Source organism: Astatotilapia calliptera, chromosome 10 (genome assembly GCF_900246225.1).
Source record: "Astatotilapia calliptera chromosome 10, fAstCal1.2, whole genome shotgun sequence".
Lineage (NCBI taxonomy): Eukaryota > Metazoa > Chordata > Actinopteri > Cichliformes > Cichlidae > Astatotilapia > Astatotilapia calliptera.
In genome coordinates this window covers 18,244,982-18,269,035 of record NC_039311.1, presented here as the reverse complement: position 1 = coordinate 18,269,035, position 24,054 = coordinate 18,244,982, and the positions used below count along the sequence as shown (strand labels likewise).

At 40.6% G+C, this 24,054-nt stretch overlaps 1 protein-coding gene across 2 annotated transcripts; it reads right to left on the bottom strand.

Annotated features, from left to right (window-relative positions):
* Window positions 1-384: 384 nt before the first annotated feature.
* smg6 (SMG6 nonsense mediated mRNA decay factor) lies at window positions 385-21,387 on the bottom strand. 2 transcript variants are annotated; one of them, XM_026181712.1, is made up of 19 exons: window positions 21,263-21,387; window positions 16,772-19,145; window positions 16,431-16,623; window positions 15,937-16,047; window positions 15,620-15,744; window positions 15,090-15,168; window positions 12,244-12,354; window positions 11,734-11,949; window positions 9,840-9,901; window positions 7,401-7,546; window positions 6,887-7,000; window positions 5,052-5,226; window positions 4,225-4,444; window positions 3,869-4,048; window positions 3,503-3,667; window positions 3,269-3,413; window positions 2,860-3,104; window positions 2,663-2,744; window positions 385-2,543 (listed from the first exon to the last, which is right to left on the bottom strand). In XM_026181712.1, exons 1-19 carry the CDS (start codon window positions 21,351-21,353, stop codon window positions 2,413-2,415), a joined length of 4,965 nt encoding a protein of 1,654 aa, XP_026037497.1. In that variant the 5' UTR covers window positions 21,354-21,387; the 3' UTR covers window positions 385-2,412. The 2 variants fall into 2 exon arrangements, with proteins under 2 accessions (XP_026037497.1, XP_026037498.1); XM_026181713.1 differs by having other exon boundaries at window positions 15,620-15,726.
* Window positions 21,388-24,054: the final 2,667 nt, after the last annotated feature.

Here is a 24,054-nt window from a genome sequence, read left to right as displayed (position 1 = left end):
AAGCAAACATTTATCAAGACACCCACAGGTCTTATATACATAACGGCTGTTGTTCCATCACTCCCACCTGTGTAATCTTCAGCTACCACACGAGGGCACACATGTGAAGCTTTTGGTATTCCATAGCCGGCTTGAAATGAGGACAAAGACCCCTAAATACAGACATTCTTCGAATCTCATGTATGAAGAAGAAAATCAATGATCTGCATTTAGTTTGTTCAGTTTCAGGGTCTTGGCATTGTACACATACTGGCAGACTCTAACAATGGAGGCACTGCTAGTCATTGCTAGGAGGATGTTACCTTGTCTGTTCATTACAGGCCAAGAAAAACATATTCTACATCCTGGCATTCTTCATCTGCTCGCCAATGAGGTGAAAACAAAGCCTTTAAAACATTTTTAATGACGGATGAAGGGAAAAGTCATTTGAGTTAAGCTGATTACAGCACTACATTTGCTCCAACACTAAAACACAGCAGCAATGCCCACTTAACACAACAGGCTGCACTTAATACTACAGCAGCACCAAAACAGAGGGTCTGAAAAAGACGAGTAAACCTAGCAGACAGCTCATACAAATACATAAACGTCAATGAGCGATGGAAGACGGAAAGAAGTTCAATAACATTTTAAATCCAAAGATCTGAACTGGGATGAGTGAATGATGAATAAGTGTAGTTTCTGACATATATTGTGACACAAATACAAATCTAAAGCATCCAGACTGTCTTTTAAAGCTACAACAAAAAGCACAACACTTTTTTTTCCTTTGTTTTTTTGTTACATGTCTGCCGCCTGATTTTCACGGTAATTTTGAAACCTATGTTTATGTATTTCAGCTACTAGAAAAGCGTGCTTGTAAACTGAAAGGCAAAGTCACACTGAAAATAAGAACACTAACTATACAAATAATGTAATGAGAGGAAAGCTACTGAAATCGTAACCTGCTGCGGTGGTTTAAACAAAACAGCACAAATAAATTCACAAGTCTATACTTGATAATAAAAATCCTGCAAAGTCTTTGCAAAGGATCAGAGCATGACACACGATGGGCCGGGTCAGCGAGCGTTTGTAATCCTGCGCTTCATATTGTTTAAAGCCATATATGGGCCGAATGCCACTTAAATGAAATCCTATTTTCTAGAACTGAAAACCTAACACAAAACAAACAAATCCAACCTTCAAAGCAACAAAATGACAATTTGACAAAAAGGGTGATGGTTTCTGATGTCTGAGTTTTAATTTACTCCCCTTTTGTGCCAGGGAATCAAAGCCCTTCCCATTATATTTGTATGAGCACAAATTCCATCACACAGATTTATGTGGATTTCAGAATAGCGTCTAATTTGTCTTCAACGGCTCGAGTCGGTGCTGATGTTTGATCAATAAAATGATGCTCTCGGAGTACTTATAACTCTATTTTCACCCTGACTTAAATTAAAACTGGATTTGCTTAATTAGCAGATCTTTTTAGGAAAACTTTGCAGATGTTTATTATCAGAGCTAACAGCTTTTAAGAACAACATATTTTACAACAGGTAAAAAAAAAATTAAAATAAAAATTTAAAAAAAAGTACAAACAGAAGACTAAACCATATCCGATGTTGCCGTTGACTTTACAAAGAAACAAAAACAAACAAAAACTGTTAGTGTCAATCTGGAGGAATAACCCAAGATACCAAACAGGCATCAAGCATTTCCTGGGTTAGCAGGAAATGCCATATCTGCATGGGATTCCGTGGAAGTGCTGAGTTTGCATGAAGGCTCCTGATTAACCCCCCCCCCCACCTAATATCAGCTGCTTTTTTTTTTTTTAACTGTATTGACACAGACCACCCAGCTGTGGCCATTTCCTCCTGCCATTCTCTTAGCTCTGCTGTTTAGGCTGAAGCTTTATCTAAGCCTGGGCCCTCAGAGAGGGGTACAAGTGCCATTTATGGCCTTCAGTGATGCTGTCTTTAATCAATTAAATGACCATAGACACTCTTCCACCATTCTGGCTCATTCTATCATCAGATTCAAATTTTAACACTGCCTGCAGAGCATACGATTTATAGGAGCAGAGGTTTGCGGCTGGACAGGGCAACCTACAAATCAATTCACTCCATTTTTCCTCCTTCCTCCTTTCCACTCCAGCCTTTCTGAGACTTAAGTCTTTCCTGCCTCTCTCCAGGGAAGCTCTCTGATCTTAACACACACATACACACACTTACTTTGTCACAAGGGGGAAAAGCTAATTGAAACCACTCTGCTCTCTCTACATTTGCTTGTTTTTCATAAGAAGTGGTTCTTTACTTTCTTTATCATTTCCTGTCCCCTGTTATCTTCCTCCGCTCAAGTGTGTCTTCTGTCTTGGCTGACTGACAAGCAGACTTCAGCAGTTGGGTTCCTTGTATTTAGGCTTACTCTGGTTCAGCCCACTTTGGCCCAGCTGAGGAAAGAAGGGATGTCTCGCACAGGTACGTTGCGGGTCAAAGCTTTGACACGGAGGTTACGGTCATCTGTGAGGAGTACCACTTCTCTCTGGAGCCTCACGGTGCCATCTGTTTTTGAAGCAGGAAGCCAGAGAGGAGTAAGAAATAAACACTTTTTAATGCATATGCATGAATGTGAGGAAATATGAATGCACACATGGAGCAAATGGTAGGTTAATGCTACATACTTCTCTGATGAGGCATGAAATCTTTAGCCTTGTCTTTGCAGTAGTGAAGACAGCAGGACAGAATAATATCATCATTGTTACCCTGAAAAGGAAGAGACCATTCAGTTAGCAAAAAACAGTAGATTTAAGAAGCCAACCTTTGCTTCTAAGCAAAAGAAACAGGCTTTAATTTGTATTTAATTAATCTGGGTTTCTACCTGTTGCCCAGACATATCCTCGCTACGGAAGGCAATAGACTCAAGTTGATTTCCTCTGCTTGTTAGAGCTCTGAGGCACTGTTCTCTGGCTTCGAATCCTTTTTCTAAGAAAGCCACCGCCATCCGAGCCTTCTCCTGCACAGCCCTCACATGGGCCGCACTGACACTATAGTTGCGCCCTCCTGACTCCACTCCTCCACCAAAACTGTCCTGGCCTTTAGCCAAGCCATCCAACTCTGTAATCACTGACAGAGAGAAAACAGACCACGTCATGAGCATACATATGATTTCTACATGGAAATGTATGTGGAATCCTTATCATTTTAAATGTCACTGAACTAAAAGCTAATCCTCCTCCACCTGCTTTTATTCATTTCCTCTTCTCTTTGTCTGTGTTTGTTATTCTTACCGATGAGTGGCACAACTATTATGTATGTTCCACACTGCAGGAGTTTCTTCAGCCCTGTCAAATGATCAATAAATCCATTTGTATCTGGAACCAGAAAGAGAGGCCTCACTTCAAGCTCCAACTGCCCGCCAGTCTGCAGCACCTCCTGGAACACACACATTTATATTTTACATGACATTCAACTCTGCGACAACTTCAGACTCTACTATATTAGGACGTGAAAGCCTGTTTTACCTTTATTTTATCCCTTCGCTTTTGTTGCTGTGCCAGTTTATTGGCAAGGACATGGCGTCGTGCCTTGAGCTCTCTGATGTCATTCTCGCTGTCTCCGGCCTCCTCAACTTCCTCTTCCTCTGATGCAGAGAGAGAAGACACTGCCTCGAGTATGACATCATCTCCCTGTTAAACAGATGCAGACGATAATGAGACATTTTCTACCTCTTGTTTCAACAGCCTCTGGAAATTTTAACTCCAGTGTTTACATAAATTTAATATAGGTAAAAGCGTGAAAGGCAATCAGGCTCTCAGAAGAAAAAGACCAGAGGGAGAGAGTGAAGAAGTAGAAGGATTATTGGAGGATGCGTAGGAGAAGAAAGTCACCTCTTTTTCTGTTAGAGAATCCTGCCTGCTTCTTGTATCTGTTGAGTGGTTAGGTGCAGGAGGAGTTGCCACAGAGATATATTTGCCTCCCTTGAAAGCCAACAAAGGCTCTTCCTGTCCACACAAAGCCTCCAAAAAGTACTTCAGCACAGTAACTCTCTTACAATCTGCTGCTATAGCCTGAGGAAAGAAGTTTGGGGTTTATGCACATGACAGAGAAGCAGAGGATGAGCGTGAATACAAAGCCTGGCACTCAGTAGGTGACAGAAGACTAAACAGAGGAATATCCAATAAGTGAACTTAACTTAAGCGTTTAAGTTATGATGTAATGAAATACAGCTCTCCTTTCCACTAACCATGTCAGTGTGTCCGTCTGTGTAACATGGCTCCTGTGGTGCAGCCAGCAACGGTACAAAGCCAGCAAGCAGACGGTCTTCCTTCAATTGAAGCAGCATAAGCTCCTCATCCCCCTCTCCTTCTTCACTATCCACTTTGTACAGGGGTACTTCGCCATGGTCCACGCGCGCCAGCAAGTTACACAGATCAGCCAGGCACTGCCAGACATTGGGGCTGCAACTTTAAAGAGAGGAGGAGAAAGGGATAAAATAAAAATGAATTAAAAAATTAAACAGTAAATTTAAAGAAACAGTAACTATTTGTGGTCCTAAAACTCACACTCACTGATCACTTTATTAGGTACATCAGGTACAAAATATGAATTTTCTGGCTATTTTTTTGAAAATATTTAATCAGCCTCTAACATGGCAGCACCTCATTGTATAGGGCAGAAATGCTGAAGATGACCTGCTGAAGTTCAAATGGGGGGGCGAGGAATAATAATAATAATAATAATAATAATAATAATAATAATAATAATAATAATAATAAGTATACTGTAAGTATAGTATACTGTGGCGGCAATAGGCATAGTATACTACCTGGTCATTATCACACTGTGAAAAGTAACTATATTGTTTAAAGAGTGGCAACAATTTAGAAACTAAATATATTTCCTGGTAGCCAGAAACATGACTTGGATGGCGATGTTCTGTTGTTGCTGGTGTATGAAAGTTAATAAGTATTATTAGGTCATCTAAGTGATGTGTTTACAACTTGTTTCTGCTGCTGCCGCCAGGTGGAGAAAAAAAAACAACAAAAGTTTACTCTAGGTTAAAGTTCGCACTCTATACTGCATGGTGGTGGGTTCCACTGGTCTGGGTGTCCCAGCATCCAGTCAGACCAGACTTTGATGCTTGGCAGCATTTCCCTTAGTTCTAGTGGGAAGGCAGAGACTCTCACAAGACCCTCCATCTCCTCCGCTTTACCCTCCTCCTCTCCATCTGTCATTGGGACTGGTTCTGAAAGAGAGTTTTTCGAACTGAAGTCTTCAATATCACACAAAACCATTGAAATTAACACTATGGGCAATTTCAGAAGTGGAAAAAAGTCCAAACATAAAATTTACAAAATGTTATCACAGCTGTAAAAATTAAGATGCATCTTCAATCAAGTGTAATGGTGCGACCCAAGTCCAACCAAAAGCAAACCACATCTCACTTTGCAGTCTACACTATTCACAGAAGGTTAAAGAAAATCTTAGGATTCATTTAAAGTTTTCCAAAAGCATTTATCAGCGTAACTGAACTTTTTTGTCTAAAGATAAGTAACAGACGAAGGGAGACAGGGCTGACTACATGTTTGAATGCTTTTACCTGCCAATTCTATAGTAGGCATTAGCAGATATATTATAGTACGTAACTGATCTGGTCAGTTAAGTAGGAGAGGGGGTTGTTAATCAGTTTCAGCTGCTTTGATGGTCTTGAAATTAACAACAGGTGCACTAAAGTGGCAACAATGAGATAAGTCCCAAAAACAGGAATGGCTTTACAGGTGGAGACAGACATGTTTCCCTCCTCATCTTTTCTGACTGTTTTACATCAGTTTTGCATTTAGCTGGTCAGCGTCACTGCTGGATGCATGAGGCAATGCCTGGACCCTACAGATGTTGCAGAGTTAAGTCCAGCTCCTCCAAGACAGTACTACATTACGCAGACTTCCCAGGTTTGCTGTGTCTCCCAGCACAGTCTCAAGAAATTCTAGCAGACAGGCTGTTACTCTAGGAGAGCTGGACAGGGCTGTTGAAGGTCCTTAACTCATCAGCAGGACCGGTGTCTGCTCTTTTGTGCAAGGAGGAACAAGATGAGGACTACCAGAGCTACAAAACTACTTCAAGAAGACCACTAGTGTGAAAGTTTCTGATTGTCTGGTCAGAGACAGACTTCACGGGGGTGGCCTGAGGTCTTGATTTCATCTAGTAGGCCCTGTGCTGACTGCCTGGCATTATGACGTTCAATTGGCATTTGCCACAGAATACCAGAACTGGCAGATCCACCAGTGGCACACTGTGCTTTTCACAGGTTCCCCCTGAGCACATGTGACAGCCCTTACACTGGTGCAGTGGGTCCTGTGTTCCTCCTGGTGTATGAAAATGCCTGGCCTCATGTGGTGAGAGCATGCAGGCAGTTCCTGGAGGATGAAGGAATTAAGACCACTGACTGGGGCCCCTCATTCTTGGCTGCCCTAAATCCAATTGAACACCTCTAGGACATCATGTTTCAGTTTGTCCAATGCTCCCAGGCTGCACCTCAGACTGTCCAAGAGCTCAATGATGCCCTGCTCCAGATCTATAAGGAGATCCGCCAGAGGACCATCCATACTCTCATTAGGTGCATTTCCCAACATCTCGTCATGCAGTTATAGAAGCATGTGGGGGCCATAAAAACAGAGTTCCATCTGAGTTTCTGCACATCATTTTTTTCACCTTGATTTTTAGGGTCTTTGAATTCAGTTTTCTGCAGGTTGAGAATTTTCATTTCCATCAAACAATGTGATCTGATGTGTTTTCAAAATTGCTTCTTTAATTTATTTGAACAGTTTATGATATGAATATTGTGGCTGAACTGTAAGAAAAAAAAAAAAAGCTGTTGATCAAAAGCTTGATGTGTAAAGCGTGAATACCTGCAGGAATTTCTTGAAGAAGTTCTGTGCAGCGCTGCACCAGCAGTGCAAACATACCGAGACCCAGGGCAGTGCTCTGCTCTTGTAAAACAGATCGCACTTCTCCTTCTTCACCTGAAAGACAGAATTTCAAACAGTCGTTTATCACTGCCTTGTGTGAAACCACGGCTTGGGTCTATACATATTTGAGTTGGAAAAGAACTCCATGCTCAGTTGCATAACAAAAGACCTGAAATGAAAAGATTAGAATCAAAGTATGTTAAAATCAGTTAGAATCAGTCTGCAGTGGTCACTAAACTTAATCGTGTTCAAACATGCCAACCTATTAATAAACGGAGTCAAATTTTACAGAAAATAAAGTCCATGTTAAAAGCTTCATGAAAACTATTTTTACCAGCCATTTCTGATAATACTGCAAATAAACCTCCAGTGTTACTACCACAAACAACTTGACATTTGAAAATGATGATTATCATTATCATCATCATTATCATTAGGTTGTGCACAATATTACCTTTGCTGTTGGCATTGTGTATGGCGAACATATTAATGGTGATGATCTGCAGCATGTGTGTACTTCCCAGCATGTGTGGACCGTGTTGGAGCAACGTCCTGAATTCCTGCAGAACACGGGTCGCAGCTCCAGGAAACGTTTCCATGCTATACAGATAAGACACACATTTCCAATGATATGTCACTGGCACAGAGGCAAACAGAAAAATACAGTTTTCAGTATGTAGTAGTCTCTGAGTCGATATGCTTTTGTAAGCTCACGGAGCTATTCAGTCGAAATAGAAACTTGGCTACATTAGGATGTACTACATCTGCTCGCTCACATTAATACTTGATAGAGATTGAAAATGTGACGTCATTTCGGGGTAAAACCGCAAAGGATTGTAGGTACGAGTGGCAAGCAGTACTAGCCACGGGAAGCCAACAGGTAAAGAGATGGTTTTTGTTTTTTTTTTTAAATCGGATTACGTCGTGGAAGAGAAATTGTTCAAGCCGTGTTTCCGAAGTAACAAAGAGCTGACGGATGGCCTGGATTGCAGCCATTCGAAGACCAAATATAACGTTCCAGAACACTCCAGCTCACAGGTTAGTCTGCTCCAAGCATTTCCACAAAGGTAAGTCTTCTGTTGTAGTTATTACATAATTTATCATAACATAATTGTTCATGTAGTTTACAAATAAGTCTCATATTGATTTGAATTGAATTCGTTGCGCTATGCTGCTTTGTTCACTGTGGCTTTTCGGGCTAATGTTTGTTGCGTTTTGTAGGAAAACCAGCCTACAAAATGCTGGAATGCGATCCAGACTGGGCACCCTCTATCAACCTGGGTCATACAGAGTTTAAAGCTGCTACCACAGCGAGATTTGGTTAAGAGAGAGAGCGAGATCAAAACAGACACAAAAAGTCAGGCATATATGTGCCCAAGTGTTGTATTGAAGCAATCAAGTGATAAATAACTGTTTTCCAGTATGTTGTTTTGCAATGTTTGTTTTGTTTTTGCATTGTTGATTTGTTTTTTTACCAAAGCAGCTAATAAAGCACGATGGAATACAATTTTACCTCTTTCTTGTAAGAGGCTATAATAGAATGAAACAATGCCAGTTATAAATAAAGACAATACATTAAATGAATTACGAAACACTCATTTTATTTCTATTAGATCTGAAAATGTTGTGTAATACAACAACCTGAAACGATAAATAGATTGCGTTGGCCTGTACAGGAGATAAAGGAAAAAAATGTAACAACAGCTGTGAAATGGAATAGTCCAAATCACCAAAGTAAACTGGATCTGGGCTTGTTGCAGGGATCTGAAGTTACTAAACATTTTGTGAGTGTATGCACTCACACTTAGGACCATATAATAATAAATATGTGCGTGACGAAAGCTGGGCAGCTCCGTCGTTCTGTACATAACTGTTTTTGGGGCAAATAAAATGCAAGTAGGGATTAAAACCGCAGAATGAATGATTACCGGTACAGGAAATGCTAGCGCTTGATGCAGTGTTTTGATTTTGGTGCCACTCTTACCCACAATGTAATGCGCGAAAGTCACGTGCTCTGTCGATCTCTATTTTAACGCTGTGCTGTCACAACACCCAACATTCTCCACACACCAAGTCACATTATTATATTGACCACTCTTTCCACTGTTATACTGACCCACTTTAATGTCATCTGACATCTGCACTGCTTGCCTGCACTCCGTTTGTGTTGGATTTCTTGTATTTGAGGCATTTCATTTAGTAGACACTTTACTATATTCTATTTATATTATGTATTTGACATTCTGGCTGCTATAACAGAGGAATTTCTCAATATCAGGTCTAAATAAAGAATTTTATTTTATGCAGACACCTGAGGCTTTGAGTGTGAAAACATGTGAACTGATGTATTTCAGTAATAATTGTTTTATAATGGCACACACAGCTCTGACTGCTTCAGCCGCTGCCAAAGGCAGCAGCTACATCCTGGTTCTCAAAACAGAAACCATTATAACATAATGGGAATAATCCAATTTATTGCTCAGATCAAGAGCGCCATTAACATTATTGCATTATTCCATAATAGTGCTCACCCGCTGATATAGTTCTATTTTCAGAAATCATCTAAATATGCAGTTTTCATATTATTACGAAATAATGTTAAATCATTTAAATTTGCTACAAACACTACCTTTGTTTATTAAGAACTAATTAATGTTAATGAGGCAGCAGGTAGAGTGCACTTAGTGCACTGCAGTCAATTTAGTTAATCTAGTATATTGTTGATTAATTTAGTTAACCTACAAAACACGCAGATTGATCTTCTGGTTAAAGCCTAGGCAACATTTTAGTCAAGCACATTTTCTTGGGCTAGCCTCAGTGCTATTTTTCATCATCATCATCATCATTCTTTTAAACACAGTCAGTCTATGAACTTAAGAGCTGAAAGACTCACCCCACTTTAGTGAAGAGCTTCCCATGAGCATGCAGGAAACTCAGAATGAATCTCTTATTGAGCTGTAGAGAGAGAAAAAAACAAAACAAAAAAAAAACACAAGGCCAAATCAGAAAGGGGGAAAGGATTACTAATGTTCGTGCAACAGTTTTATTTACTTACTAATCCACAAGTGCAACACATTGCAAGAAAACATGTTTTCATCCAGAGACGACGCACATTTTGAAATGACGTCAACATTTAAGTGCGCTTGGTATTTTGAACAATAGGGTTAGGAAGAAATGGGACTAAGAGACAGCAAAGAGGATACACATGCCTCTCAACAGTGTCCACTGACAAATAATAGACTGATTATGTGGAGGAGGACAAAAAATAAAATAAAATGGGAACAGAAAAAGGCTGCTCCTGCTTCTTCTGACGCTACAGCCGATATATCATAATATAAATGATACTGGAATGTAGGTGTGTAATAAATTATAACAGCATATTTTTTGCTGTGTAATATTAAATTGTAAATGAAATCAGAGCTTCATCATCCTTGCAGTTACAGGGAGTTTGTCAGTACCTACATCAGCTGACTAGGCAGCGTCAGCATAATAGCCCAGGTTTTACACTGTAAATAATGTAGAAAAAGCAGATAGTGTCTTTATCTTTTCTGTGTGCCACTGCATATACATAAGGGTTGGGTGATATATAAAAGTTTTACACCCGACAATCGTAAGTCCAATAATCGATGATGGGCGATATATTTGCGCATGCGCAGACTTTTTGATGGGCGGAGCAATGTAATCATGCATGGACTGATTTGCGCGTTTACAACACAGAAGAAGTCTAAACATGGACTATATGCCCCAAAAAATATAAAGTCGCTAATTTGGGATTTCTTTGGCTTTAAACCAGATGACAGAGGTAAACCTAAAGATATAACCAAAGCGGTGTGACGCTTGTGCAGACGTATAGTGCAAGCAAAGGACTCAAACACGACTAACTTGCATGAGCATGTACGTGTCCACCATCTGAATGTTTTTTTCTGAACATGGGCTACTGCCTTTCTTTCTTTCCGTTATGAATTTGAGTAAATGAATCGCTGCATTTGGGTGCACTCTGAGGAGGGTGCACTTACTTGCAAATGAAAGAGGGTGCTGTTAAAACAGTACTATTATTATTTTTTTACCTGTTGACTGCTTCTATTAGCTCCATCATTATTAGCAAACTTACTGATGGGGAAATAAATTAATAAATCGCCCTTGTAAAAATGATAGTCGATATATTTGTCCAATCGCCCAACCCTAATATACGTGATCTGAACCCAATTATTTATTAATTTGGGAAAAAAGTGCTTGGAGTCCAGCTACTCAATACTGTTCCTGCAGCCAAAGACAGTACTGGAGCCGCTGCTCCTCTTCTTATGAGCTGCTCATAATATGCTTTCATAGACCCGGTTTAATCTACCGTACTCTCTCAGCTAGCACTGTGATAAATGATGAAATAGCAATACTCTGTCTATACCAATTTCAATTAATAAATAATGGTGCTTCACTGCGAGCAAAAAATGTAAATAAAAATAAAAACAGTAAAGAGGTTTAAAGACATTACTCAATTCAGGCAGGGAAATGAAAATGAAATGAAAATATGAGTCGACCGAACGACAGCCTAGGGGGAAAACGAAAAAATGACAGAGGGCATAAATGAGCACCAAAACAAATTCATATAGACTCTATGAGAGGAAATAAATTAGAGGAAAAACTACATGGGATTACAAATAAAACCTTATTGGAGATATTATTTTTTCAAGGAACCCAAAGTCTGGCTGCTGTGCAAATTAAAAAAAAAAAAAAAAAGTATGCAGAGGAAAAACAGAGGACTTTGAGCTGATATGTACACAGAGACTTACGTCAGCAACGCTGAGACTGCCCAGCTCTCCATCTTGTTCAGAATCTCTGCTGGACTCACTACCTCCTCTCTGAGAGGAAGGTGCTGCTGCCTGTCCACTGGGGCGAATCCAGATCTCCACACGTGCGCCTTCCTCCCTTCTTCCTCTTCCTCTCACTGCTGGACCCCTGGAGCCTCCTTCATGCTCCTGCCTCCTCCTTCGCTCAAGCTGCTCTGCCTACAAAAAAAAAAAAAAAAGATAAAAACAGTCTGTCAACAAGAAACACTTGCAGTGCCTTAAGTCCTAATTTTTCTCATAAAGCAATTTATTAAGCAAATTTATTGTAGGGTCTATTAGGCGGGGTGAGAAAACACCCTGTGGCAAAAACTGGCATTATAATTATGCATGAATCCCTACTGGCTAGACAGTTCTTCTCAAATTAAGTTCTTGAGATCTTACTTGATGTGATCTCAAGTGTTTTCTGTTGTAGAAATCTGACAAAAGTTAATGTCCATGAAACGTGTATCTGACCTTACGCTTGGCTTCCTCAAAAAGACTCATGAGGCTCTCCTTTGCAGTCAGAATGGGATTGGAAGCTGCCAAGCTACGCATATAATAACACACAGCATCTAACTTCCGCTTCTGTAGGTTAGAAATGGAGAAGACATAAATAAGAAGAGGGAGGTAACACACACACACACATTCAAAGCACAGTTATATTTTCCCCATTTTCAGGGACATGCAAACAGACGTACAGTCACTAAAAGACAAATCCAGTTACTTAATTCAAACTGTAACATTTCTACCCTTAGGAGTCCTGAACCTAAGTACAGCAATGCATTTTCCATTATTAGGGTACTGTGCTTTACAATTTGAAATACTACATTACAGCAGGTCTCATTTTTAACCCAAGGGCATCAAGACAGAGAACTGTGGGAGATACAGAAGTAGCCAAAGGTTTAGGGTTTCAGAAATGATCAAATGCAGAGGCCTGCCTTCCAATGAGTTTAGATTCAGCTGGTTGAATATGAAGGCATGTAACACCAAATGTATCAAATTTGATACACAAGTTTTTGAGACATCTACATCATCAGTATGATTTTATAACTAACCACCTTATGTGTTTTTGTTTAATATAAACAGCTCCACTGGTTTCTTTTTTTACCTTGCAAACTGAAACCTTGTCTTTCTGCTTCAGATACATACTGGGGGGTTGGACACTGGATAAATCCTCTAAGCCAGGGGTGTCCAATTGGCCCGCAAGAAATTTTATAAATAGAATAGAATATGGCCCGCACTTCAACTTTTGCTTGAGTGTATTGCACGTCTTAGGTTTAACACCAGGGGGAGCTACTGTTGATCAAGCCAGTTGCTCCACCAAAAAGGACAATCACAGAAGAAATTTACCCCAAGTTACTAAACATGGCAGAACCAAAGAAGCGAAAGGTAGGAAGTGAGAGCAGAAAATTTCAGACACGGTGGGAGAGTGAATATTTCTTCAAAGAATTCAAGGGGAAGTGTGTCTGTTTGATCTGCACTGAAACTGTGGCAATTATGAAAGAGTATAATGTACGACGTCATTATGAAACCAAACATCAGGCCTATGCATCCTACACTGGTGCTGAGCGAGAGCAGAAAGTAAAGCAAAGGGTAGCTCTCCTGCAGGGTCAGCAACAGTATTTTCTTCGTGCCCAAAGTCTGGGAAAAGGCTACAATAGCCAGCTATGAGGTCGCCCAACTCATCACAAGACATGGCAAGCCTTTTTCAGATGGAGACCTCATAAAACACAGCCTCGTTAAAGTCGCTGAAATAATGTGCCCGGAAAAAGTGCAGGACTTCAACAACGTCAGCATGTCCAGAATACAGTTGTGCGATGCATTGAAGACTCGTCAGCCAACATTAAACTGCAGCTGTCTGATAAAGCTTGTGCCTTTGATTTTTACTCCATCGCATGCGATGAGAGCACTGATGTCACAGTCACCGCACAGCTGCTAATTTTGTTGCAGGGAGTGGACGAGAACTTTGGAGTTACAGAGGAGCTGCTCGATCTTAAGGCACAACAACGGGTATGGATATTTTTGAAGCTGTGTCAGACTCAATTGACAAAATGAGACTTAAATGGGACAATGGGAGTTATAACAGACGGGGCTCCAGCTATGGCAGGTGCACACAATGCATGATCGAGACCTGGCTGCCAGCCATCCTTCGGTCCAAAGTGCAGCATCACTGCTCCCACTGAGTGCAATGGCGTTCCCACTTAAGGTGAGTAAAAAATATATTCCACAGTACCCGTGTATTAATGAGCATGCATGTACAAGTACACATGCTTCAAATATCAATAATGCGCATCAATTCTGTCACTACCCTGCTTTGGTGCACCACTTTCTTATATGCATTTTTCTTGTTAACACAGAGTACACACCGCTGTGCACAGCGCACACACTGCACACGCAAAGTCAGCTGATCTCATCTGATGCAGATTTGCTCCTTGATCAAGTGACATTTGTCTGGATTTTTGGCACAAGGGGCGTAGGAGGAGCACCGCAGCTGGATGGCCCGATTTACATACCCAGCGCAGCTGATACTCACCAGAATAATTTACTAAAATTATATGAACTCCTGTAATTAAGTCCAGTTTAATCTGTTAATGTCGATAACCGTTTCAAACGAACGTTAATAGGTGTGTTGCTAAGCCTAATAACTTTAATAACAAACTCGAAATGTATCCGTCCCATTTTCCTCTTTATTGTTTTTTCTCTGTAATGTAAATCTTCTGTCTAAGAAGAAATCTGAGGCTGCTGTTCTGAGAATGAGCTACCAAAGCTTTTTCTGAATAAATCAGTAAAGATCCATTTATGGAAAGTTGTGATGAAGGCAGTTTTGTCTTTAATTATATTCAACAATATAACACATTTGACCACTTTTAATTGATTTTTCTAACTTTAATACACTAAAGTTAAGGCTATATACCTAATTTCTAGTAAGTGACCTAGCCCCTCCTATATTTTTATGTATGTGGCCCTCAGTGAAAAATGTTTGGACACCCCTGCTCTAAGCGTTTAGTCATTAATTTTTTCCTTTGATCCTTGACAAGTAAAGATCAAGGCCTACATCATAGAGAACATTTTTGACTTGCTATGCATTAATTCTTTTGAACCATTACAATTTGGACATTGTATTAAAAGGAATAACTCTCAAACACCATTCATTCAATATTGCATCAACCTACAAGAGTTGCATCTGAACTTAAAACTTTCCTGTAGGATAAATTAGTTAGGATTAGGACCACTTCAAAATGAATGTTTCAAAGCACGGAGCTATGAGAATAAAAAAGTGAAGTTTCTCAATACTTAAGAGTCTGATCTATATCACTTACTGTATAAACAGCCAGCAGAGCCAGCTGGTTGTACGGGCGTCCATTTTTTGGGGCAATCTGCTGGGCCTTCAGATACCAGCTGTGGAAAAGTAAACAAGCAGTCATGACACGTCAATAAAGAGACAAACGTTTTCAGTTTCTACCTTAAAAGTTTAAGTAATCTGTCACATATAGGTAAAAAGTTATCGTGTCTTTAGCATATAATAACTGAAACATCTAAAGAAGTCAAAGTTTCAAAGTATAGTGACCAGTCCAGAACTGTAGGTGTGCATATCTGGGAGAAACAATGGAAATGATCAGCCACTTGCACTGCATGAAAACGGGTATAAAACATCTGTACTGCTTAGAAAAAAAGAAATAGAAATGGTAGTTGTGACTCCTCATTCGTTAATTCAGGAGTTGTCAGATTTTTAAAATATCAGTCTACTCACTTGTTCAAACTCAAATTTGAATATCAAGACACATCCCACACTCTTGAATGTTTGTCAGAAATTTTACAATGCCAAGAGAAATCTCAAATTCAAGCCTACCTGCGAGCCTTGCCATAGTTGGCAGAGTCACTGGCTTGCTCCCGATAACGTGCTATGTCACCCTGACAAATCATACAGCGCTGAGCACTAATGAGTGCATACTTCACCTGAAAAAAATGTATTCGCTACATAAAAAAAAAATTAAGAAATTGTCGCAACATTTGTTGTAACATGGAAATCGGGTGACTTTTCAAAGCCGCTTACTGGATGTTTTCATGTACAATGGAAACTCATTCACTACATTTTGAACATTTAGTATTCAGTACAACATTGAACATGTTACAGAAGCAAAAAAGCTAAAAGGAATGGTTCCCTACCGTTTTGCGTAATGGACGAGCCCTGATAGCCATGCCATCCATATAATCCTCTAACTTAAATTGGTATACTGTCTGAAGCTTCTGAAGTAGTGCGTCAAAGAATAATTCCCCCTGTAAAACACAAAAGAATAGAAAAATATTATAAAAATTAGAAGGACTTTCCCTCTTAATTATGAAATCAAACTCAACTCCCTACCCAAGAGTCATAAAGTCCTGCAAAGGAAGTAAAAGTTTAACAAGACTTTGTATTTATTATTAATTTATTCTTCTCTGTTAAAAGTACATGAATTACTTCTCTAAAATGGATTTGGAAACAAATTTGTCCCTGATTTAGGTAACAAATACAATTTGCATCATCTAGTGATACACAGACTAATTTTGGGTTATGAATGAACCCATAATCGAAACCATACAGGCAGAAAAGTGCCCAAGTGATTGTTAGATATGTTTCTTGGGAAACCTTTTCCTATGCAAATTTCCAACACGCTCCTTACCTCATCAAGCAGTGTAAGGAGCTTGTTTCTGATATGAGGGGCATTGTCATAGGTGGGCTCTTTGAGTAGCTGCCGGAAGCGCTCTATGACCTGGTAAAACACATTCTTCCACAAAGCCTGATCCACGTTCTGAGAGTCTGAGAACTCGATGTCTGTCAGGATGACCTGCTCATATATCCCCAGAAGGTCCGCTCTTTAAAATGGAAGGAAACAACATGATAGTGCTTTTTTCAACTAGATTATTGGCTCACTTGTCACCGAGACAAATAACTGGCATTAGGACAACAAACCACAAAAACACAAACACAGAAAAATGTCTAGCTTTGTCCCTGAATGCTCACCTGAGCTGGGCCATGCGATCTAGTCCATCAGCACTCACTCTATCCCGGGAGAGCAGATTACTGAGCTGAAGCTCCTGTGCATCTGCAGCCCTCAGCAGTCTTCCCAGCTCCCCTCTGGTGTGTTGCTCTGCCTCTTCAAATGTTACACTGCCTCCTGCACCCGGGAGGGAATAACCTGATCCCCTGTAATTACTGCAGAACTGACCCACACCAGGGCTTGGATACATGCTATTAGTGTAAGCCATTTGGTAGTGTCCCATATGATAAGGAAATGGATAGCGCTGGTTGGTGTTAGGATTATGTGGGCTGCTGGAGGGCACAGGGTAGCAATACGGGTTGTCCGAGTTTTGAAATTTGTAGTAGGCCATGGCAGAAGCCTGCTGGGATCGAAAGCGCTCACCCTGCGTGACTGGAGGGCTGCCTGCTACCTCATCATCTGTGTCCAGAAAATGAAGCTGTCCATATCCTGTACCTGTCTGAAGATATACAGACTGCTGAAGAGATGAATGCTGTGAGGACTGATTGCTGGTAAGAGCAGGTTTTTGGTCTGGGTTATTTGGATCCCAGAGTCGCCTTGCTCCTCCTCCTCGACCTCCTCTACTCCTGCCAGCTGCACCACCTCTAATTCCACCAAAAAGAAGCCTTTGCCCCACTTCAGGTGAATTAGAGATATCTGTCCGGGCCGGAAGTACCAGGATGCCCCCACCTCGGCCACGAGGAATGGGGCCCTCCTTGCGATGTTGTGCATCCCCACTATGTGACGAGGTGTCCGACTGTTTTTCCAAAGAGACCCTGAGGATTCCCTGACCCCCACCTTTGTTTCCCTTTTGTCTGTTTCGTTCGCCTCTCTGTCTCTCTCTACTTAACTGGCCCTCACCACCTCTTCTCTTCCTCCTCCTATCGTCTGCTCTGTCACTCATCTCACTTCCTTCCAGTGATTCTGTAGAGGATTCCTCATTTGTTGTCCAACTTTTTAAAGGATGCCTTTGTCCTTCTCCACCAACAATAGCCCCCTTTTTATTGTTGTCTCTAGAATGTGACCAATTTGTACTCTCCACATCCTTTCCTAGTCCAGGATAATCCAGGCTAGTCACACTGCTCGCTGAGCTACTGCTGTAAGTTCGATTACGTGAGCGCCGAATATCTGATTTGGAATAGCGTTTCGAGGTTGGTGTTGTGACATTTGCATTGGATCGATTTCTGTTTACGTTTTTTTCTGTCTTGGCATCTCTCTCAGCATCTCTGGATCTGCTGTTGTTGGTTTCGCCACTTCGGTTTTCTCTGCGGTTCTCTCTTCCTTTATTTTGGTGTGTTTGCTTTGCTTTATCCATTTTCTCGACGTCTGCTTCTACAGCTCTCTTGTCTTTTTCCCTCTCAGTATTCCTTTGATTATTCTTACCCTGATCACCTGCCTCATCTTCTTTTCTGGAGTCCTGAGTCTTTTCCACGCCTCTCCTCCTTCGGTTTCCCCTTTCTCTCTTTTTCTCTGACTTTTCTTCCTCATCTTTGGTTCCTGACCCTTGACCTCGCCTTTTCTTGTCAGTTGGTTCCCTTCCCTTGCAACTTAGTTCTCCAGCATCTTGACTTGTATATTCAACTTTATCCTTTTCTTGCATGTTGAGATTTTCAACTTTGCTAGTAATTTTCTCCACTGAAGCATCAACGGGTATTTCAGGTGTTTCCACATCTTGGCTTCCTTGCTTTCTACTTGCCTCACTAGAAGTAAACACCTTTGCACTCTCTTGTGTGCCTTTTACTCTTTTATCTTTTCCACTCTGCTTCTGTATAGAGGTTTTTATGTCCACTCCACTTTCCCTCGTACTTTGCTGAGATTCTGGCTCGGTTTTTTGCTCTTCCTTTTTAGGAGGCTTATCCTGTTCTCTTCCAGCCCCACTGTCCTTCCCTTGAATGTTTCTTCTACTCCCAGGTTGATAAAATTCTCTGTCTGGTTTTCGGGTTTTCTTTGCTGGCTTAGCTGCTCCTACAGGTTCTTGATGTTCATTTTCCTTTTCAACAAACAATTTTTCATCATTTGTATCCGATTTATTCTGCGCATGTCTCCCTTTTCTGCAGTTCTGACTGTTACCACCATCGCCTCTCATCCTGTCTTCATCCTTTTTATTGGTACCTGTCCCACTGTCTGTCCACCCTTGTCTCTCCAAAGGTGTCTCCCCAGACACAGCCTTTTTTTCACTCTGGGATGGCTGATCATGCTCATGTGATTCGGCAGCTAGGGGCTCACTTTGACCAGTTTCTGGCTCACTGTCATGGTTATGTCGTCCATGTCCAGGAACTGGCTGGTAGCGTTGCAGATCAGGACGCTTTCCTTCACGCCTTCTGTGCTGCTTGTGTGTGTGATGCTCCTGTTGTTCCTCTGCAGAAAGAACAAATTAAGTTTATATTTAATGGACTGTAATCCACTGTAATGGTAATAATCCAAAGAAGCATTTAAGTTCTACAGAACCCAGAGCTAATGTAGTGTGTGACATTATAAAAGATGTCAAACTAATGGGTCAGTACACCATAAACGTGAGGAAGGTCTCTCTGGCTTTTTAGTCCAGTCGGCCCCATATGAAAAGTACTACTTGTTATCAGATACATCGACTCAGATATTAACTTTTACAAGTTCCTTTGTCAGCTAATTTTTAACCACAAAGTTTAACTTACAGGCTGATCCAAGGACTATTAAGTCAAGTGCAGTTGGCCATGTTAGTCCCATCATCCTCCTTGTACCATTTAGCAACTCTGTCCTGAAATACGGTGGTTTTTAGAGCTTGCTTATATTGGACATATTAACTGTTTTAAAGCATGCAAACTTCTTTTGTACATCCTGTATACTAACTCACGTGAGGCATCAGTCACCCAGACCAAAAGACTGATCAGCGACCAACTGGCAACCTCCAGTCGTATTTTCCTGACTGGTTTTCAAACAGGATCCTGGAAGTTGCTGGACCAAAAACCTCACTGTGACTGCTCAGGTATCTAGCACCGTGCCAATAGCTTGTCTCAGAGTTTTATTTTCACCTTTTGAAAAATACTGGTTGCAGAGTTGAGACACAAGTTTTATTTTTTTCCCTACTGCTTGGCGAGTACTTTGTGTTTGCAGACAAGCTGGCATTTTCAATGCAAACTACTGGTGACCGCAGCAAACTGCAAGCAAACAAAGCAATCCCCAGGAGTTCTTTCGTGAACCATCTTATACATTTTCGTGACTAATTTCTAGCCACTTCCAGCAACCACTCGGGAATACACTTTTTTTTCACCCCCTCACAAACAGCGACTGCCACATGGTCGTTGACCAGCTTGTTTCAGAGAGGATATATGTTATCCCCAAACTAACTAAATATCTACTGAAAACGAAACAAACCTTTTTACCAAGCAGCCTTTAATGCAAACTTCTCCCACTAGCTCTTTAACCATAGACTAACCTCAAACTCTCTCTAGCCCTGCCTGTTCTAGTTAATATTTCACTTATAACAGGAAACCATTATCAGTTAAAGGTTTTTTTTTCTTTCCTATGAACATATTGTAAAGCACTGATGTGTTTAGTTTTGAGGTTTCTTTTTGTTTAGTGATGCACCACTTGTTAAATTCTGCGCGGATAAAACATTTAAGAAACAATTTATCCACTTTTTTGTTAGTTTATTTATAGATAGAGTAGCGACCTGGGTGTTTCCTTTCTCTCGCCCTGTGACAGCCAAGATAGGCTCCAGCCCAACCGAAACACTGAACTTGATAAGCGAAAACAAATAGATAGATGGCTATTTTGTTTTTCTGCATACTGTACTTGTTTTTTCCTCGGGAAATAACTACACTTGTATTATGTCAAAAATAATTAAACGTCGCTTAGATTTTCAACATTTAAACGGCACAAAATAAAGTAAATGTTGTCTTCTTGCTAACAGGCTGATGTCGGCCGATATCATGGTGATCATGTAAGTTTCACACACAGCCACCTGCTCATAGCGTTTATCAAACAGAATCCGCCTTGCAGGAATGAGCGGAAATGACCAGGTACAGATAAATCCACAAAACTAAGAAACCCGCATCACCCTTTTGACGTCTTTCTTAATAGCTGCAATGTGCAAGTTTAAAGTTTACGGTTGGAAGAGTTGGCGAATTCTGTAACATTAACTATCATTTAACTTAACCGCAAGAGGAGTCTAGCATTCTCGTTTTAAAAAAAAGCGTAGTGTACTTTAAATGCAGACATTACGCGTAAGAAAGAGCTGATTAAATGTTTAAAGTAGAAATACTAAATCGTGACAAGACTATGACGAGCGTTTTGTAGAGGGGGCGTTTAAAACAGGCAGCGCGGGACTGTGGAGTAGACAGGCACACGGCTGGCTAGCTAGCTAACAACATTAGCTAGATACAAACTTGGTAACTCCCGTCGGTCACTTTCAGATAACTTGGGATACTTTTTCGCTTGAATTTCAAGACTCTTTCAGCAATTTGTTCTTTACGCGTATCCAATTAACTTATTCTCACCTTTGTGACACTCAGTAACGCTGACTGAATTCGACGCTTCAGCTCGGAGTTCCGCAGCTGAGATTCGCACTCTATCCAGTTCCGCCGCCATCTTTGCTTTCACTCGAACAAACACAACAAATACGGTGGCCCCGCTGGTTCAAATATCTTAACCGGGTGACGTTGCAGCCAGCAGTACTGTTCCTTCACAGTGACATCAACCCGTGCATATTTTTAATCAAGCAATGGAATGAATAACAAAATTTTCGATATATATATATATATATATATATATATATATATATATATATATATATATATATATATATATATATATATATTTTTTTTTTTTTTTTTTTTTTTTTTTTTTACATAATTTGTGGTTCTAAATTTTTTAAAAATCAGTCAGGCAGTTTCATTACTTTATTAACTTAAGTTACTTACCAACAATCTGTATAAAAACATTTGATACATGACATAAACACATTTAAACCATTAATTTGTGGTTGCTTGCTTTAAAATATAATGTAACATATACATATAGTTTGTGTATAAATATACCCTATATTTATACATAAACCATATAAGATGTGCCTTTTATAGTGAAAATCATTTTATTATATGATAGATAGATAGATAGATAGATAGATAGATAGATAGATAGATAGATAGATAGATAGATAGATAGATAGATAGTATCTATGAAGCGCCTTGAGGCGACTTTTGTTGTGATTTGGCGCTATATAAATAAAATTGAATTGAATTGAATTGAATAGATAGATAGATAGATAGATAGATAGATAGATTTATCACATTTTTATAGAAGTCATTCTGATGTAAATATTACGTAGGCATTGACCTACATGTGAGGCCTGTGTGGAAGAGACAGGTCAACAAGTTATATAAAGATTTTTTTAACAGACATATAGATCGTATTTAGCGTCAAACATACATGGCAGCACAGGACTTTCATATATGACCACTAGGTGTCAGGGTTGATTATCTATTTCCTTTTTTTTTTACCCAACTGTCCTTTCGTCCAATACTTCTGATTGGCCCAACAAACTTTCCCCTAACTACTTTGTAGTAATTTATATGAATGTAATGCACTCTCTTCTCTCTCACGCCTTCTACTGATAGCTTCCATGTGAACTTGCAAGCTGCATGATGGGGAAATGTGAAGAGAAGGCGTAATGTGGAACAGCCAAAGCAAATATACATGAAGATGGGGCTCTGTGTGCGCGAGCGTGAACGTGTGTGTGTGTGTGGGGGGGGGGGGGGGGGGGGCAGTCATCTGCATATGAGGTAGTATGTGTACAGTTTAAGCAGAGATCATCTGTGTGGTTGATGCTAGAGTAAACAGCTTCATTTCCCTAGCAACACCAAATTAAAGGGCCAGAGTCTCTTGTCCTTCGTAGAGTCTCCCACACATTTTTTTTAATCCAGAGGCAAACTAAACTTTATTTTCTGTAACTATTCCTCCCTAATGTCACTAAATTATTTATCCAAGGTGTCTGGCTCACCTTTTTGGCATAGTAATCAGGAATGTGGCCTCTTATATGTGTCATTAAAAGAAGTTACTTCTGTCAAATAGCCACTTAAGTTTAAACCCAAATCCAAAAGCAATCATACGGCTGTTTGAGAAAATCTAACTTGTAAGAAATCAGAAACATTTTTTTTAACACAGTGATCTGCACACACTTCATTTTTCAGATTTACATTGTGGTTTTCTATTAGCAAAAGGATTTTCCTACACTGTCATGGCGCTGTCTTATTTTCTTTGTGCTGATCACGACAAGGCGGTGCACTGTTGCCTCACAGCGAGGGGGCTCGAACCTTCAGGTCGGCTGGCCTTCTCTCTTCCACACTCGACATGCTTGTCAGGTGTAAGAGTGATTCCAAATTGGCCGAAGGCGTGAATATGAGAGTGTGTGGTTTCCTCTCTGTGTGTTAGCCCTGTGACTGACTGCCAACATGTCCATGGTGTAGCTTGGATTTGATTGGCAACTAGTAAAATGGTTGGACTGAATGCTTTTATTAACAAGGCATATTTCTAATCGATCAGTAATTTGATCTTATTATCCTCTCACTCTTCTCAGTGAGTCTATATTTTTCATTTTTCATTACAAGGATTCATATGTGGTATCGAATGATGTGTAAATGCAGAATACAGTTGTGATGTAATGCTGGCAATGTCTCTTGATGAAGCGCTGGCACACCAGGGGTTGTAGAGTGTTTCGTGTCTGCAGTGGAAAGATGTGAGAGAGGGTGGGGGCTGCCGGAAGTGGTGGGTGTGTGTCTCCCTGTGTTGTGTGTGTGTATGAGTCTGTAAGTGTGGGTGCCTGCGTGCCCGTCGTGTATGTGTATGCGTGCAGAGTTCTGATTGTCGGTGCTGCACCACGGTGCAGGTGGAGCAATGCAGGATGACAAGAGACACGGAAGGACAGAGAGAGAGAGGGAGGCAGGGAGGTTGTGAGGGAGGCAGACAAGAGAAAGAGGGAAAGAGGTGAGGAGGCATGATGCAGGAGGAGAGGAGAGAACAGGAGGAGGAAAGACCATGAATACAGATGAGAAAAGCGGGGGAAGCTGGGAGCTTTTGCAGGTGAATTTCTGACACCGGGGAGTTTCTCCGACCCAATCAAGTGTCGATCTTTTCTGCCCCCCCAATCTAATTTTTTTCCCTCTCCCTCTCATTTCTGCCTCTCTCTTTCTCTGGCCTCCCCCCACTGGGACACTGGAAGGTGGGAGGAGATGACTTTTTAGAGATGACTGGAGTGCAGAGGGAGGAGGGACAGATGGGGGAATACGCTCGC